This window comes from Jaculus jaculus, chromosome 9 (assembly GCF_020740685.1).
Source record: "Jaculus jaculus isolate mJacJac1 chromosome 9, mJacJac1.mat.Y.cur, whole genome shotgun sequence".
Classification (NCBI taxonomy): domain Eukaryota; kingdom Metazoa; phylum Chordata; class Mammalia; order Rodentia; family Dipodidae; genus Jaculus; species Jaculus jaculus.
This window is the reverse complement of record NC_059110.1, coordinates 14,194,900-14,212,375: the sequence shown is the minus strand read 5'-3', so window position 1 is coordinate 14,212,375 and position 17,476 is coordinate 14,194,900. Positions and strand designations below refer to the sequence as shown.

General features: G+C 43.5%; 1 protein-coding gene across 6 annotated transcripts in view; it reads right to left on the bottom strand.

Annotated features, from left to right (window-relative positions):
* Nucleotides 1-3,543: 3,543 nt before the first annotated feature.
* Syne1 (spectrin repeat containing nuclear envelope protein 1) overlaps nt 3,544-17,476 on the bottom strand; it is a 290,715-nt gene continuing 276,782 nt past the window's right edge. For 3 of the 6 annotated variants that reach the window (XM_045158726.1, XM_045158729.1, XM_045158728.1), the window contains 4 exons: nt 15,868-16,080; nt 14,004-14,096; nt 12,254-12,312; nt 3,544-4,540 (listed from right to left, as the gene is read on the bottom strand). In XM_045158726.1, coding sequence (XP_045014661.1) covers nt 4,300-4,540; nt 12,254-12,312; nt 14,004-14,096; nt 15,868-16,080 — 606 coding nt within the window. In that variant the 3' untranslated portion in view covers nt 3,544-4,299. The remainder of the gene's footprint in view (nt 4,541-12,253; nt 12,313-14,003; nt 14,097-15,867; nt 16,081-17,476) is intronic. The other 3 variants (XM_045158727.1, XM_045158730.1, XM_045158731.1) reach the window with 2 other exon arrangements.

The following is a 17,476-nucleotide window of genomic DNA, read 5'->3' as shown; positions in this document are numbered from 1 at the left end:
TTGGACTATGGGGATGTTTGGATATCGTTGGAATTGATAAAAACTATGGGGACTTTTAAAGTTGGACTGAATGCATTGTATTTTATATCATGTATGGTTATCAGTTTATGGGGGCCAGGGGCGGAATGTGGTGGTTTGATTCAGGTGGCCCCCATAAAGTTAGGTGTTCGGAATTCTAGGTTTCCAGCTGATGGAGATTTGGGAATTAATGTTTCCTGGAGGCAGTGTATTATTGGGGGTGGGCTTATGGGTGTTATAGCCAGTGTCCCCTTTCCAGTGTTTGGCACACTCTCCTGTTACTATTTTCCACCTTATGTGGGCCAGGGCTCATGTCCACTCTCTGCTCATGCCATCGTTTTCCCTGACATTGTGGAGCTTCCCCTCAAGCCTGTAAGCCAAAATAAAACTCTTTTTTTCCCACAAGCTGCTCTTGATTGGATGATTTCTACCAGCGATGTGAACCTGACCACAATGGCCACTACAGCTTCCTTAATGGCCTTTATTACAGACACATGACTTCTATAACCACCAATTTCCTTAATATTCCCTTTTAAAATATTTTAAATTAAAAAATATTTTAAATTAATTTTTAAAGAGAGAATGAGAGAGAGGGAAAGAGAGAGGAAGAGGCAGATAGAGATAGAATGGGAAGTCCAGGACCTCCAGACACTGCAAATGAACTCCAGAAGCATGCGGCACCTTGTGCATCTGGCTTACATGGGTACTGAGGAATCGAACCTGGGTCTTTAGGCTTCACAGGTGAGTACTTTAACCACTAAGCAATCTCTCCAGTCCTGGTCTTAATATTGTCAAAAACATCTTGTCCTTCCACAGAGCCTTTGAGGAGCATCTCTATGTTGCCAGGGTAACCACCAGTTCAGGGGAAGATGCTCCTAGCATGACCCTGTGGTTCTCCTTTGGCTGACACTGGAAATGGAGAAGGTTCTGGTCAGAGATCTGGGCCTCCTCTGACACCAGCTTGGTAGTGCTCAACTGGCCAAGCCATCATCTATTGATGGCTACGTCCTCCCCACCACAGAGCTTACTCACTAGGGCCTCCAGCTTCTTTCTTCTTCATCCAATGTGCCGTTTGGTCTTCAAACATTTAATGCCGAACCATACAATATATCTAATGCACGTTTCATGGGGTTTTAGAAAGGCACATGTGGGACTATGAGATTTTTTTTTACTTAAAAATTATTGTTAGCCAGGCGTCGTGGCACATGCCTTTAATCCCAGCACTCAGGAGGCAGAGGTAGGAGGATCACCATGAGTCGGAGGCCATTCTGAGACTACATAGTGAATTCCAGGTCAGCCTGGGTTAGAGCGAGACCCTACCTCAAAAAATCAAATACATATATTGTTGTTGTTCCTCTGCAGGCTCTGGGGTGTAGCTCAGTGTTAATGTGCTTAGTATGTATGAGGTCATAGCTTGGGAAAAGTGATCAATTCTCTGTACTGCTTAGAATTGGGATTCCTCAATGATGCGAAGTGCTTGGGAAGTGCATTAACTCACATGTGGAGAAGGGATGCCCCAGAAGCAACAGCTGTGTGCATGCTTTCTCTTCTTCAGGGGATGCTGACTCTGGGAGGGCTGGGCTGGGCTGGAGGCCCCCCTCCCCTGACTCTGCTTCCTGATGCTTGGAGCAAGAGTGACCAGGACTCCAGAGAGAAAGTAGCCCAGACCTGTGATCTGGTATCTCTTCAAACGTAATTACCACGCTGTTGGTGGCCTCTCCAGAGCAGTAAGGGAGGCCATCTTAACAGGGCTTTGTCATCTGTACAGAGTAACAATCCACGAGGAAACACAGAGGAAATGAGATGAGAATTGCCTGACAGTTACCTGTAGCAGTTATGTTAGACATACTCAGTGAAAACAATTCATGGTAGGAGGATTTTAAGTACTGTCAAGAAGCTATCAGAACATTCTTCAAGCAGGAGGCAGCTTTTGAACTCTTGCCTTAGGAGAAAGGAAGGCATGGTGGGGGTTTAAAACAATGGAGTTAAGAAAATACCAGGCCGTCTTGGTCAAGAGCAGGGATGAAGTCACCAGGCAGCTGTGTAAAAGGCAACTTCCAGGCCTGTGAAGGATTGGCTCCAAAGGTCTGAAGTGAGCCCCAGAGTGTGTAAGCATGCCAGGATCCATGTTCGAACCCTGGTTGAGATGTTTCTCGATAAGCGATGCTGAGGGAGCCACAGAGAATGGATTCGGGGAGTTACATAAGTGCTTCAGTCCAGTGTAAATACTTTACTTAGAACAGGACTTACAAACTCAGGTGTCTGTGGGGGAGTCACAGGAAGTCCAGGCAGTGAGAGAATCGGATGGGATATAAATGCAAATGGAAAACTGCCTCCTCCAACCCTTATAGCCAGTATACTACAACAAGTATTACCATGCCGAAACATGCGGTCAGGATACCAGAACCTTCTATTCCCAAGAAAAATCTGAAGTATAGACTTTATACATGCTCCTTTTTAAATTACTGAGTGATGAGTTAAAACGTCATTTGAGGAGCAGGGGAGATGGCTCAGTTGCTTAACTGCTTGCTGTATGTACAAGCATGCTGAGTTTGGATCCCCAGTAACCACGTAAAAGCATCCATGCACCCGTGTGAGCCTGTAATCCCAGTGTTGGAATGGCAGAGGCAGGAGGATCCCTGGGCTTGCTGGTTAGTCAGTCTAGAGAAGTTGGTGGGCTCCAGGTTGGGTAAGAGAGATTCAGTCTCAAAAAACTAGCATGAACAGCCATTGGGGAAGGTATCTGATGCTGACACCTGCCCTCTACATATGTGCATGCATGTGCACACACATACATACACTCACTTATACATTTAAACATACATATACATAGGTACATGATGCCCACATGCACATTAAAAAATTCCATGCACGTCTAATGACTTCATGAGGCTACCAGTTGTTAAGGTCATAGGGGGCATATTGAACTCTTATTTTATTTTATTTATTTATTATTTATTATTTTATTTTATTTTATTTTTTTCTTTTGGAAGCAGGGTCTCATTAGGCAGTCTCAAGTTGGCTTCTAACTCAATCCTCCTGCCAATGGCTGGGTTTCTGGGCGCATGGCATCTTAGGCATTCAGACACCGAAAATAAAGTAGACTTGTATCCGTCCAGGCAGTGAGTTAGTAGCAGCAGGTGGGGCCGAGAAGCGATCTGAACAAGAGAGTGCTTTGAGAAAAGTCATTGGCCACGGACCCCCTGGGGGTAGAGTGAAGAAGGGGCCTCCAGCAGGGGCGTTAAGAAGTTTCCCAGTTGTGCACAATGAGGAAGAGGAGTGTGATGGGAAGATGGGGTTCAAGAGATCTGACTGGCTAAGGAGGGAAGAGGAAGAGAGGATCCCCCTGGTTCCTCAGAGAACACACACGTCCTACACCCACCCCTTTCCTTTCACCTACGCTCATGTTCCAGCTCCGTTTGTTCCACACCAGAACACCGCTTACGTTCCTTCTAACCCATTTCTCCTTAATCATGAAAACTTAACATTATTCTTTTGGGCGGGGAACAAAAGACACAGACAAAATATTTTATAGCATCTATAATAAGTGCAAAGAAATCAATACAAACAAAACTTGGTTTCAGCAAACTGTACATACATAAATATCTTCTTTATGCGATAACATTCAACTCTTTTCACATAAAGCTTTTCATGATCTTATTTATTACATCTGGTTTTTCTTTATACCTTTTTTTTTTCTTTTTTTGGTAAAAAAAAGTGCCTTTTAGATTTACAGCTTGTGCTTCCAAAGCAAAGGTTAGAATATCATGCCCCAAATGAAAACAAGGTACAAAGGAAGCTGCCGTGTAACGGGCTCTTAGAAACTGTATGTTACAAGGTTCTAGAACCTCTTTCAGCAGGTTGGTTGGCAGATTGATACTGACATGGTGCCTGGTGGGGTTGGGGCAGGCTGTGGATGGGTAGGGCAGCACCATGGGAAAGCCACCCAGACTGCCCACTGGAGTCCTGGGCTCCGAATCAAATGGGCTGGAGTCCCAGAATCCATGCGTCCAGGGAACTTTGGATGTCTTTAATTCAATCCCTTAATGCCAAGGCCCAGAGCGTCCAGCAACAGTAGTCCCACACCTTCCACTTGTTCTCCTACTATTGGTTACGGTCCACCTCTGAGGCCATGATTTTCACACACAGGACACAGCAAAGAGCTAAGATGTCACACAGAGGGCCCCTGCCTTGATCAAGGTCCTCTGTGAGCCTGCAGCTGCTTTTGGGCCCGATGCTTCTCAGGGTGCCAAACATTTATGCAGATAGCATGTGCTCGGTTCAGAGCGGAGGGGGACCATTCGTATATCTGAGCATAGGGTGGAATGATCTGGCAAAGTTGTTGGACAGGGCACAGCTGTAGTCTTCCTCTGACATGGGTACGAGGCAGGCCAGCCCGATGAGCAGCAGCAGAAGCAGCTGGAGGGGAAGGGCTGCCCGGAGGACCCTGCACAGGAACGACCTGCCCACCCGCGCCGGCTGCCGCTCAGAAGGGGAGGAATCGCAGCCACCTCTTGTGGACCTGAGAGAAGAACCGACACAAACAAATCAAATAATTCAAATACTCACTAGCTGCCACTTTCTGGAAGGCAGAGGGCCATGCAAAACACACCCCAACTTGGCCATGAGCTGCCAACCTTCTGCTGGCTGCCCAAGTCATTTCCCCACCGCCAAGGGAAGCGTTGTTGGGAACTACACTGACAAACAACAAAATAACCATCTGCCAGCCAAGTAAAGTAAGAAAAGGAAAAAAAAATTCAACTCGCTTTATCCTTTAATTTGGAAAAACATTTCCTCAATAATGACAAATGCCCTACATATGACCAGAATACATTGAATAAATCCAGGGTCATTAAGGTGTAAATGACTGATACAGCACACTGTGGGTTTGAGAACAGCAGGTATATTGTTAGAAGAGGAAAAAAAAAACAAACAAAAAAACACAAAACCTAAATGGCTGTCAGAACCCTAAGGGATATCCCATTTAACCGTCCTAGAGATGCCTGACCCCACAGACGTAAGTGTAAAATCAGCTCTAGTCATTTGCCTCAGACCTATGGAAGCTACTTAATCTTAGAGTATACTCTCGTTTCATGTTGCACCAAACCAGCATCTGGCCCTGGTGGGAGGACTTTCAAAGCTGCATGCATGCATGCGCGCGCACACACACACACACACACACACACACACAACACACACATACACACACACAACACGCACATACACACACACACAACACACACACAACACACACATACACACACACAACACACACACACACACTCAAAAGCATAACAACGGAATCCATCGACTAAAGATAAGCTGCCAGGCTGGTCCCATCACTCCCTCAGTGGCTCTGGGAAGCTGACATGGTTTTTCCTGGAAGGGCAGACTGCATGTGGAAGGCGAGACAACGAAACAGGGGAAGCACTCCATGGGAAGAGGAGGGTGCTTGGTGGAATGGGGACGGGGGAGAGGGGACAAAAGAGGATCATGGCATGCAAATGCCATCGAATGATAGTATGTTCACGTGTTAAATTCTCAATCACAGACAGCAGAAGCACTGCTTATGAAGAGCTGGATGTGAAAGCAGGCTGTCAGCGGAGTGTGACTGTTTTCTTTGGGAGCAGATGTCAGAGACTGGTTGGGTTCGTGATGGAAATGATAAAGGTAGAAAGCAGTACTTCCCAAAGGGGTTTTGTGTACATCCACATCTGTACAGTTTTTCATGAACAAATATGACATACGAAGAGGGGCTGGAGAGATGGTGCAGTGGTTAAGGCACTTGCCTGCAAAGTTCGGTTTTCTAGTACCCACATAATGGGTACTAGAAAAAAAAAAATAAAGCCACATGCACGAAATGGCTCATGCACCTGGAGTTATGGATTGCCCCAGGATCAGTGAAAACTGAGGGAATGACACATAAGGAAACAAATATAAAATAAAAATCCATGTGTTGTCTTAAGGAGGAACAGAGGGACAGTTCCATTTCTATTACAGAACTGTCAAAGGAAGGTGAGGAGGTCGGAATTGTCAAAGGAAGGTAAGAGAAGGTCGATGGCTCTGCACTTAGTGTGGTTCAGGTCAGCAGCCCTGTATTTGCTGGGTTTCTGGCAAAATGCAATCAAACTAGAACCTAGCTTCTTTCCAAGGTCCATGGCTAGTGGAAGAACAGCCCTGAGCAGCTCACCTTACCTCCACTTGCTGCTGTCTCCACTGGGTTCTTCAAATCAGGCTGGGCGGTCTCTGCCTTTTTAGTTCCATGTTGTGTATGATTTATGATTGGTACTAATTAGTCAATGCAAATAAGTCCCCAAATGAGAGGATGTATATGAGTTTAATTACCATCTAGTGGGCGAATTGCTCAACTGCCCTTATGCCAAGCCCCATGAGTTAGTCCCAATAAGCCGAATAAGGAAAAATTGCATATTGCATAACAATACAGTAGAGAATAAAAGAAATGTTACTAATGGAAGGGAGAAATAGGAAGTTCTCAAGTTATCTAATTATAAAATATCCATGTTAAAATAGGCCTTAGGGAGGTTCTGATCCATCTCGTCATTTTATAGATAAGTAGCTCAGGAGAGTTAACACTGATAGTGAAAATTGGTAGTCAATACTCTAAACAACTGCTGTGGGTTCTTTCATTGAATCCCCATAACAGACATCTGAGGTGTGCACTTATTAGCTTCATGGTACACATGATAGAAAGGAGACTCGGAGAATGATGTGACAGGCTCAAGTCCTGACACCAGTAAGGGACAGACTTAAGGATACAACCCTGAGATTTCAATGATCAGGACTTGGATTTCATCAATAGCTAGACTACACAGTCAAAGGAAGAGATCAAGCGGGATCTCACCCAAATCCCTACCCACCATATTGCACACTACTTCATGGGCTATTGTGTGGTGATCTAAATGAAGGTATGCAGGTCATATTTATGTCACAGATATCCTACATTAAGAAGCAAATAAAAGGATACTTATGCCCTAGAATGTTGGCAAGTGTTTCTTTGTGTTTGAAAAATCATTGTCTCTAGTCATAAAGGTCCTGATATTATCATTATATTCCCATGTTATTTTCAGGCATTGCAAAATTACAAAGAGCTATGTTAGTCTCTGGTCTACAGTTTTCTTATTAACAGGGAAGGTGGATGTCTAAGCATACTAAGACCATTTTTTTTCCTTGACTGTCTTATGCTTTCATAGTTTGCTTCCAAGTGTCTTGAGAAGACTGGGATACAAGGAAGGGGCACATTCCACACTTCATTTCTTTAGTCTGTCTTTAGTTGATGGGAAAATGTGCCCAGACAAACAATACTCATCCTCTGTGGCTGGATGAGTAACATGGACAGAACACAGCACCTGTTTCCTCCTGACTAAATGTCTGACCAGCCCACTTTGCCAGGAGACATCTGAAGGCTTCCGTGAGGAGCGAATGCTTACTTATCATTCAGGATGGCACCCGGTCGAGCTGGCTAGCTCTTCTTTGTCAATCATTAGATCCATGAGGTCAAAGATCAAGTTCAGAACAGAGGCTCTGCTTTCACTAGCTCATTCCTGACAAAAGCTAAAAAAGTGGGTCATCATTTGAGGAACACAGGCTCCCATGTTACAAAGCCTTTTGAAGCCCATGGCACATTTAACAACATCAGAGCAGACTTATTAAAATGTAACTGCTGCCTGACTTCTAGAGTTGAAGACTGCCAACCTGAAGAGAAGTAATGGGCTGAGGGAGGGACAGAGAAGTCACAAACACTCAGTCCTGGTGACTGTCCAGTTTGTTGATGGAAATGTCCAATCTATGTACTGAGGGAAAAAAAAAAAAAAAGCCCTTCCTTGGGATAGAGTTTCAGCTTGTCCAAGTTTACCTTTTCTTCAGGGCGACAACTCTGCCCTTGAGATTTTAATGCCAGTAGGTTAATGATCTCAAAATAAACAGGGTACTTTTACTATTAACCTATTGACCTAAAAGTCACCCAAGTTTCAAGAGTCTTGGGAAAAGAAATGGTGAAAAGAACAAAGGAAAGAAACTAGCTGGCGAGTTTCCAGTCTGTCTCCACTGACTTGAGTTCAGAAATGATTGCCAGTGCAGTCTGTACAGGGGGAAATTAACTGTGTGACTTTACCCAAGGGACCTAATCAAAGGGGATATTTTAGAAATATACATACATATATATATATATATATATATATATATATATATATACACACACACACACATACATACATACATATATATATATATGTATGTATAAATACTTATTCTTTACAAATAAATATTGTGTCTCAGCCTTCTAACTGTTTCAAACTTCTGAATAAATAATTATCCAAGCATTGTTGTGTCGTCATTCCAAAGCACATGTCTACATGTGGGCGAAGGAGGGGCGGATGGCGGGGGGAGGAGTGGGAAGATTTAACACACCACTCCGGAGAAAGTGCCTGTGACAGACACGTGAGAACCCTGAGTATCTTCACACAGAACGTGACTCGTGACTCACTGGAAATTCTACACAAGCAAGGAGAGCGCACCGGGTGGATTCTCTGTACTGATCATGCAACGCGAACTGAAAAAGACAGTCTTTTGTTCGCTCTGGCGCTTGTCAGCCAACACTCACAGTATGGGAGCTCAGTTTATTCTGTGGAAGTTTCTAGGTTGTCCATCTTGTGGTCTTCAAAACTTAGTACTTCCTGGATATGAGGCTCAAAAGATAAGTTTCAAAGCAAGCAATGTAGGTCTTCTGTCTGCTGTGATTTCAAACTGAGCATCTGGGCTGGTCCTGTGCAGCCGTCAGGTGACTTATTCTACCGTGACCGGCCCTTTGCTAGAGTGGGGTAGTTAAGGGGGTCGAATCCACAGAGTCAAGGAGGCGACCCGGGGTCGTACCTCCAGTCCTCTGTTCTTGACCACAAATTGGGGAGGTAAGAGAGGTCTCGAGGTGACATGAGTTTAGAACATGGTGCTTGGCACACAGGAAGTACTACTTACACGAACGGCAGCACCCCATCGTGACCCCGTGTGATCACGCCACGGGTGTGCGCAGTGGTGTCCCTGGGGGCAACTGCAATCAGCCTGCTTTCTCAGGGAAGCATTTCTGCTTTCTGTTTTCAAAGATGAGACAAATTTCCCAAATGGCCTGACTTCTTCCCCAGAAAGACAGTGAATAATTCCCACTTCAAAACAGTGAACAGAAAAGCCTGTTAGGGCCTCTCCCTACAGCTGTCGCAGGACAGGATGGCAGCTGGCCTTCCAGAAGCAACTGGTCTATGGTGAAGCTCTAGGAATGCTTTGACTAAAGCGAGCCCAGGAAGAGTCCAACAGAAGAGACGTGAAAACAGATTCTACCAAAAACTCAACAGCACTTATAGGAGTCGTAAGTGTATGGGAAAAAAATAAACCCCCCAAAACAAAAGCCAGAAAACACTGGCTAGCTTAAATGTATTTGAACACATTTAAAATGAGGCCTCTTGTTCTTCCCTCCCAGGACCTCAGCCAATCCTTTGAGCCTCTCACTCCGTCTGAGTTCACCATGTAGACAGTGCCAAGAACGACCGTGTCCAGGGCTGTTTGCCTTTCAAAATTCCCAGCTCAATAATTAAGTCATTATTCACTGTATAGAGACCACAGAGAATTATTCCTTTGTTGTGCTAAAATCTGGAGTGAAATAATTTTCATGTGTTAGCTTGAGCTCGTCTACAGTGGTGTGTTGAAGAGTTCTTGGTGACAGGGTTGGGAAATTTTAAGTTACATGTAGAAAGAGAAAACCAGCAGGACTGTCTTAAGCATGGCTTTGAAAACACACCTCTACCACATATTTATCTCGGATAAAAACTGTGAGTATTATGAATTATTATAAATGTGGGTCCAGATTTTTACTTCCATATCTTATAATTTTAGTAAGTTCTAAGACACTCCCTACAATTGACTTAGGGAATCTCCATCTCTAGTCTTTTAACAGAAAACAACAACAACAACAAAAACAAAACAAAACAACAGAGTAGACACTCAATAGCTCGTGGCTTCACTCCACATTAGCATATTGTCATATTAAATCAGGTCATGGAGTTTCCCCAATCCAATCAAACAAGTATGTAATAGGCAACAAAAAAATATTTAAGAAAACATTCCCTTCACACTCATACACAGTCCTTTCCAACTCAATCTCTTTCTACTCTCAGGAAAGAAAAAAAAGAAAAAGAAAAAAAAAGAAAAGGTTAAAGGTCCCTGTGGATGTCTGAGTGCAACATTGCAACATTCTAAGTTCTAGTGTTTTGCAATAATCTCTCAACCTTGCTGGACCAAACACAAGGTATATCCAGACATGAACACTGCGACAGATCGCCTGGACTCCAGGTGAAGTTCATTCTCCCCACAGTGACCTCTGCATTGCATTGTCAGGGTTGGGTGCACCCAAATCACTGGTGCCAAGGGTTAAGAAGCCCATGAATGTTCAACCACAGCCTGCCTTGCCAAGATGTCTGATGAAGTCTTCCATTCTGGTGAAAATTATTTGTAACCCCGTTCCCTCCTGGGTAACCAGGTAACACCTCAGAAAGCTGTTAATCAACATTGCTGGGAAAAGCAAAGCTGAAAGGAGGCCTTATTGGTGTCACAGGGCGGGGGATGTGGCTGGCCAAGCCGCAAGGCCCTGCTGGGAGGCACAGGGAAGCAACTGCAGCCCTAAGAAACAACGCCTGACATGTTCGGGTCTGTGTGACTGTCGGAGCTGACTGGGAGAGGAGGTAGATTCCATAGCTGGAATCAAAAGGTGTTGCAGGACCCTCCCCTCCCCCTCCCCGCTCTGCCATCTCATCACCATCACTTCTGTCAACCAAGAACTGGCACCGTCAAACGGACACTATGGGGAGCCCTCATCTCTAGTCGAGGCATGTATCAGTCATTTGTGGGGAGAGGAAAGGTTATATAATACAATTCTCTGTCTACAGCCTGTGATTGTCTGATAAGTAGGGCCTTAAGAGGAACCTACAGATGTTCCCTATTGTGTTCAAGAGTCCCTGGGAAGTTTTCCCCATATTTCATTAGTGCTATTTTATTAAAGATAAGGGAGAAAAAAAATCCCACAATATTGTCATGATAAAGGGATGCTTAAAACCAGAAATGATATCAAAATTCATCCTGATTGCTCAGTGGGCATGATCACATAAAATAACCACTCTCCAGCTCACATCTGGAAAACTAAAACTATTACTGAGGGCTTATTTGCAGCTCTATATTTCCCCTTCTACCATTCTTCCAGGAATTTAGATTTCTTCTCAGTGGTGATAAGCTTCCACAGGGACAAGTACTTTCACAGGGGTCTGCTTGGAACTGGAATGAAAAACCAGCTGCAAGGATAGTATTGTCATTTAAAAAAAAAAAAAAGGAAGAAAGTTTTCTGGGGAAACAAACTGATTCGTGGAAGGGCAAAGGCGCACAGACGTTACACCAACAACAAAGAAGGCAAAAAGCACCGTTCACTGCAGGAACGAGGGATCTGTAAGGCAAGCGAGGGGCAGCGGGGCGGCGGGGTGGGGATTTGGCTCTCAGGAGGTGCCTGGGCAGGACACGGGCTGCTCTGGGGTGCAGAGTGAAAGAGTTCCCGACAGTGAGGAAGGTGAGTGGCTGAGTGTGTTGGCGAAAGGGGAGTGTTACGGCAAGCGGAAGAGAGGTGTTTGTGACCTTTAAATGAAGAACGCCAAATTAGGCCTTGCGATTTTGAGATTCCAAAACCCACAATCTGGATAAAACAGGAGTGGAAAATTAAAAAGGAAAACAAAAAAGTTAGGTATGTTAGTACATTTTATGCAGATTTGTGGGTTCTGTGAGTGGCAAAATAATTCACTGATCAATTACCTGTCTTACTGTAAAATCTAGAAAGAAAGAGGATGATGAAAATCTGCCGTGAATCAATGGTGGCTGCGCTACAGACTGTATCCCATCTTTATGAACACGTACAATGCCTTTTGATGAAAAAATGACCCAGTGGGCTAGATCATAAAGTTCAACAAAGTTTTGGTGAAATCCAAACATCATATGTTATGACAATGACCTGTTTTCCATGGAGAAGTGCCTCTTCCAATTTACTAGATGGTGGTGTAGTGTGGAATGAGTAATTTTTCAGCTGTGCCTCAGAAAACCAGATTACAGGACTCCCTAGATCCCTAAATCATGGACAATTTTCATCATCCTCTTGGGGTTCTAGAACAGTGTGGAAACCAGGAGAACAAGGTACCTGCTCTTTGGGCTGCTGACAGAGGGTCCAGGCTGTGAGAGACTACATTTGTCTCGTGGCTGTTTGCAATGAACAGGGGGGTAAAGAAAGAAGAACGTTCAGTCCAGGCAAATAAAGACAAGCTACTGATGAAAATAACTAAAAGTGCAGCACAGCAAAAGAAAAACAAATCAAATGCAATGATCAGTACCCATGAACCAAGGAAACTGGCTTTTCTCGTGTTGAAGAAGTAAAATAATCTCATATTTATAGTATTAATCATTAAACATTTTTTTTAACTTTTTCTCTCTCATTCTTTTTTTTTTTTTTTTTTTTTTTTTTTTGGTGGGGTGGGGGAGGAAGCGTCACATATCTACTTAGCAAAAACCAGTAGTAGCTCCCCTGCCTGCTTCCAGGGCCTATGATCTTCTGAGCCATATGCTGCTGCTTTGATTAGGTTTTCAGTGCCAGGTGAGAATGACCTCTCAGAAAGTGAGTATCCAATCCAATTAGAGAGCAACTGGTTCCCTGCCCCCACAATAATAGTCATGCCACCATTGCACCAGAATAAAATAAATTTAAATTGTGACGGTGACATCTACACGATAGAGGACACAGTTTCTCTCCAGATTCCATGACCGAAACACAAATGATTTCATGCTGTTAAAGTGTCTGTTTATATTTAGTTAGCTGCAAACTTAAAAGCACATTATACCATTCTGTGCACCTTGATGATACTTGACGTGCGTTATCCCACCTTTTAGGACAGTGAGACAACCTTAACATTTTTTTTTTTCTTTTCGGTAGTAAAATAAGATGGTTCTATGTAGTGATGTAATCCAACAAGTCACATACTTAAGTAAATCAAGGTTAAAATTTGAATTGAAAAGCCAGTATTCCTTTACATTCTTAAACTAGGATCTATAGAAAACTAGTGAATGTTGTAAAAAAAAAAAAAAAAAAAACCTAAAAAAGATAATACATTTATCAGCATAGAACATAATGTATATAACAAACAGAAATAAATACAAATGAAATTATTACTTCTAAAAACTAAGGAAAATGGAGTGAATATACTCATAAAGCCAGATCAAAAGAAAATAACAAAACCAAAAAACCAAAACAAACAAACAAACAAAAAAAACAAGCTTCTAGTTACACTGAGAAATCAAAGTATAGAGGGTAGCAGGGTCCAATGTGCCTTCTGAGTGTCACTGTGTCGTGGTGACGCAGCCCCTACCACAGGCTGTGTGGGTGAGTTGGCTTCAGTGGATGCCATTTCAGGGTTAGCACAGACGTAGAGAACCCTTCAGAATTAATTACCACTCCGGAAGGCTCTGCTCGAGGGCCGGGAGAATGTCACTTGTCTTTGTCAATTTAAATGAACTCTCAGGACATTCACCACCTCTGGCTAAAGCATTTCTGCCCTGGGCAGCCAGCCACGGTTAGGTGGCCATCGGTGGTGGTCGTTTGAAGGAAGAAGCCCATGAAAGGACACATGGGCACCACGTCTAGATATGGCCACTTGAGCAGGGAAAAAAAATGTGTTTTCTTCCTGCATACCAGCCACACGTTGAGCCCCAGAGCTTTCAGTAAAGCTGGATTGCTCTTGCCACTTCCAAGCGCATGCTGCAAGATCAAGGACGCTGCGCTGGTGATGGCCCTTTCCTGTGCGGGGCGGGAGCCCGCGGACCCTGCGGTAGGCACAGATATCGCCACTCCTCACTCTGCCCTCCCAGGAGCCAGTTGGAAAGGAGCAGTGAAAAGTTACCGCTTTCTGTCTGTTCGGGGTGCTTCTTCCCGATGTAGGACTCGCAGACCCCGATGTGTCCAGATCATCTGCAGAGGACCAGGAAGACAAATTCTACAAGAGGATAATATTCTTTTTAACAACTCTATATCCCAGAGCCCTGGGGTCTCTATACACACTGAACTTTCCACCCCAGCCCCGTCTATCCCTGCACCTCCATTCCCCCCCCCCCCCCAAAAAAATCATCAGACCAGCTCACGGGGAAAATGGAATCCAGTAACTACAACATAAATACATAAATAAATAAATAAATAAATAAATAAATAAATAAAATTACTTGTGCATTGGGGTTTCGTGGCCCTGAGTGTGGCCACTCTGAAAATGTTGAAATATTACAGTCTTATCTCTCAGTGACATGGGTGTGAATGAGTTGACGTTCAATGACAAGCGGGGGCAGTAGGCTTTACAAGTTTCAGGTGACTCACACCAGACAATTCAATACTTTTAAGTTATGAACAAATGGTGGTTTTCCAGGAATCTGCCTCGTAGAATCAGAGTCAGTATATTGCTTCTGCGTTGCTATGACTCCGAGTTTCTTATGCTTACAGAAGAATAAAACACTTGCATGTTCATGACAGGATTTCACAAAGGGAAGTCTGAGGTCCCACCAAGTATTTATGTATTTGCAGGTGCATTTCTCAAAATCAACAGGATGACCATAATATAGTACATTTGAGAACATATGTGTGTGTGTGTGTGTGTGTGTGTGTGTGTGTATACACACACATATATATATATATATTTATAAAATATAACACACACACATATATATATAATGAGCAGAACACCATTTTCAATGTAGACATAAAGGGTATTTGTGTTTCTCAGGATATTTATTTCTTTTGTTTTTTGAGGTAGGGTCTTGCTGTAGCCCAGAGTGACCTGAAATTCACTATGTAGTCTTAGGGTGGCCTCGAACTCAAAAGTGATCCTCGTGCCACAGCTTCTGTAGTGCTGGGATTAAAGGTATATGGTACCATGCCCAGTTTAGAATATTCATTTTTGCATACGTATGTGTGTTCCTATGTGTGAATGTGTATGTGTGTGGGGGGGGGTTATGATGCATGTGTGTATACATGCATGTGGAGGCCAGAGGTCGAGATCAGATAACTCCTTCAGTTGTTCTCCACCTTAGGTTTTTAGACAGGTTCTCACACTGAACCAACAGATCATCATCTACCTGGCTGGATTAGACGGTGAGCAAGCCCTAGGGATTCCCTGTGTCTGCCTTCCCAGAGCCTGGATACTAGATGTGCACCACCATGCCCAACTTTTACATGGGTGCCGGGGTTGTTAATCAGGTCCTTATGCTTTTGTGGCAAGCACCTTCACCACTGAGCCATCTCTTTGGCCCCCTTCTGGAGGTTTAATACCAAATTGACACGCAACGCTTAGTTGGATAAACCATGGCTGCATAACTGAAAATGTGTAAATTCTTAAATGAACAGATGAGAGAAAAAAAACAATGCCACAGTAGCGGCACTTGTAGGCTTGGCAGTCACAGGCTTGAAGGATCTCTTGGATTTCCTTAGTTCACTCTTTTTATTTAGTTGCTATGCTAGGTGACTATGTTGATATTTTTTAACCTGCATTCTACTGTTTCCTATGCTAACAATAAATATTAATTCAGAAAAAAAATCTGCCTCCTGTTATGAATGCCTGTGGGTCTGCGTTTGTACTCCAAGACGGGGCTTGAAAGAACAGTGGTGGAGAGCGGCCACTTCATTCCGCCAAGTGCCCCCTGGAGCCTTTGTACGGCAGGTGGAGATGCCAAGCTTTGGGCTCCTGCAGGGCATGTAATGTTGTGACATCAGCACGTGCTTACCTGCTGACTGCTGGACATGTCCAGTAATTTTTCCAGGTCCTTCATGTGATGACTGACCTCCTTCAAGAGAAGCTTGAGCCGGTTTCCAATGACATGAACTTTTTCTTTGGCTTCGAGACAGTCTGAGCCTTCAGCATTCACCAGAAGTTGACAAGACATGTCTTGCAGGGAGGAGACTCTGAGCTGGGACTCCAACAGCTCATTCCTTATTTGCTAGGGATATAAGAGGAAATATATATATATATATATATATATATTTTCTCAGTTGTAGTTAGAGGAAGTTCCCAACATGGGTGCTCATACCTGAACCTCCCCGTGTGGTGCTTATTCCCTAGATAGGGATGTTGCCCAGGGCCTGTGACCCAGAGGGGTGGGGGGGTGTTAAGCCTGCCTTTGCCAAAGGCGCTCTGAAAGATCTGGGAACTGCTCCAATCTTAGTTTTCTCAGTGGATGTCTGGCCCACAGGATTAAAGGATGGTTGTAACTGGGTAAAGTGTATGACAGTCCTTACAAGGTAAAAGCGTTGTGTAAGTGAGACACGAGATCACCTTTTGACAGGGAACTAAAGCATTAACATCTAAACACAGCAGAACTAACGCATGTCTGGGTATGTGCCAATACCCAGCGAAAACGTTTTTGAAAATGACACAGGTTGGCCCGTCATTCACAGCTAAATGCCGGAGGTCAAGGCTGAGTTGAGATACAGTTGCTGAGCCTTGCCTCTTGATTTCTGAAATTGCTGATCCGAACTCAAACTATTAGAGTAGGTTAGTGAGTGCTAATTGTTAAGATGTAACATTTTAATAATATGGGAAGTTACAAAATGCAAGTCTCCTAATGGTACTTAAGTATGCTCTTTCATCTATAAAAATCATTCAACTACACTGCACATTACATTGTTCCAAGATCCTTGTATAGGAATCTATGAGGTATATTTCTATTTAAGTTTAATGTCAGAAAGAGCTTCTTCTTCCTGAGAATCATAAATACATGCATGTATACATACATACATATATTTATATATTAACCTACTGACAATAAGTTATCTAATCATACTTCCTTTCCGCTTTGCTATCCAAAATGTACTTCCTCTTGAAAAGACTTAACTTTCTTAACTTTCACTTTCCTTCTTTTTTTTTTTTCAAGGTAGGATCTCACACTAGTCCAGGGTGACCTGGAATTCACTATGGAGTCTCAGCAATCCTCCTACCTCTGCCTCCTGAGTGCTGAGATTAAAGGCATGCGCCACCACATCGAGCTTATACTTTCTATTTTAATAGTGCTAAAGTCCTTTTACAATAAGCCACCAAGGGCTGAAGAGATGGTTTGGTGGATAAGGCACTTGCCTACAATAAGGCTCCAAATATGCATTGAGGATAGAGATGTAACAAAAAGGTTAACTTAGGAATAAGCATGACTCACCACAAATCTACTTTCATTAACACAAACTGATTGATATTAAGCACATTTAAGATGAACACAATTGATGAATGGCTAAAATCGACAGGTGTGAGTTTCATGATTGGAAACCCTGAAGGGTTAGGGATGTACAGTTTAAGTTAAGAGCACGTTAGAGACTGTAAAGCAAAAGGTAAAATGAAAATCCGCA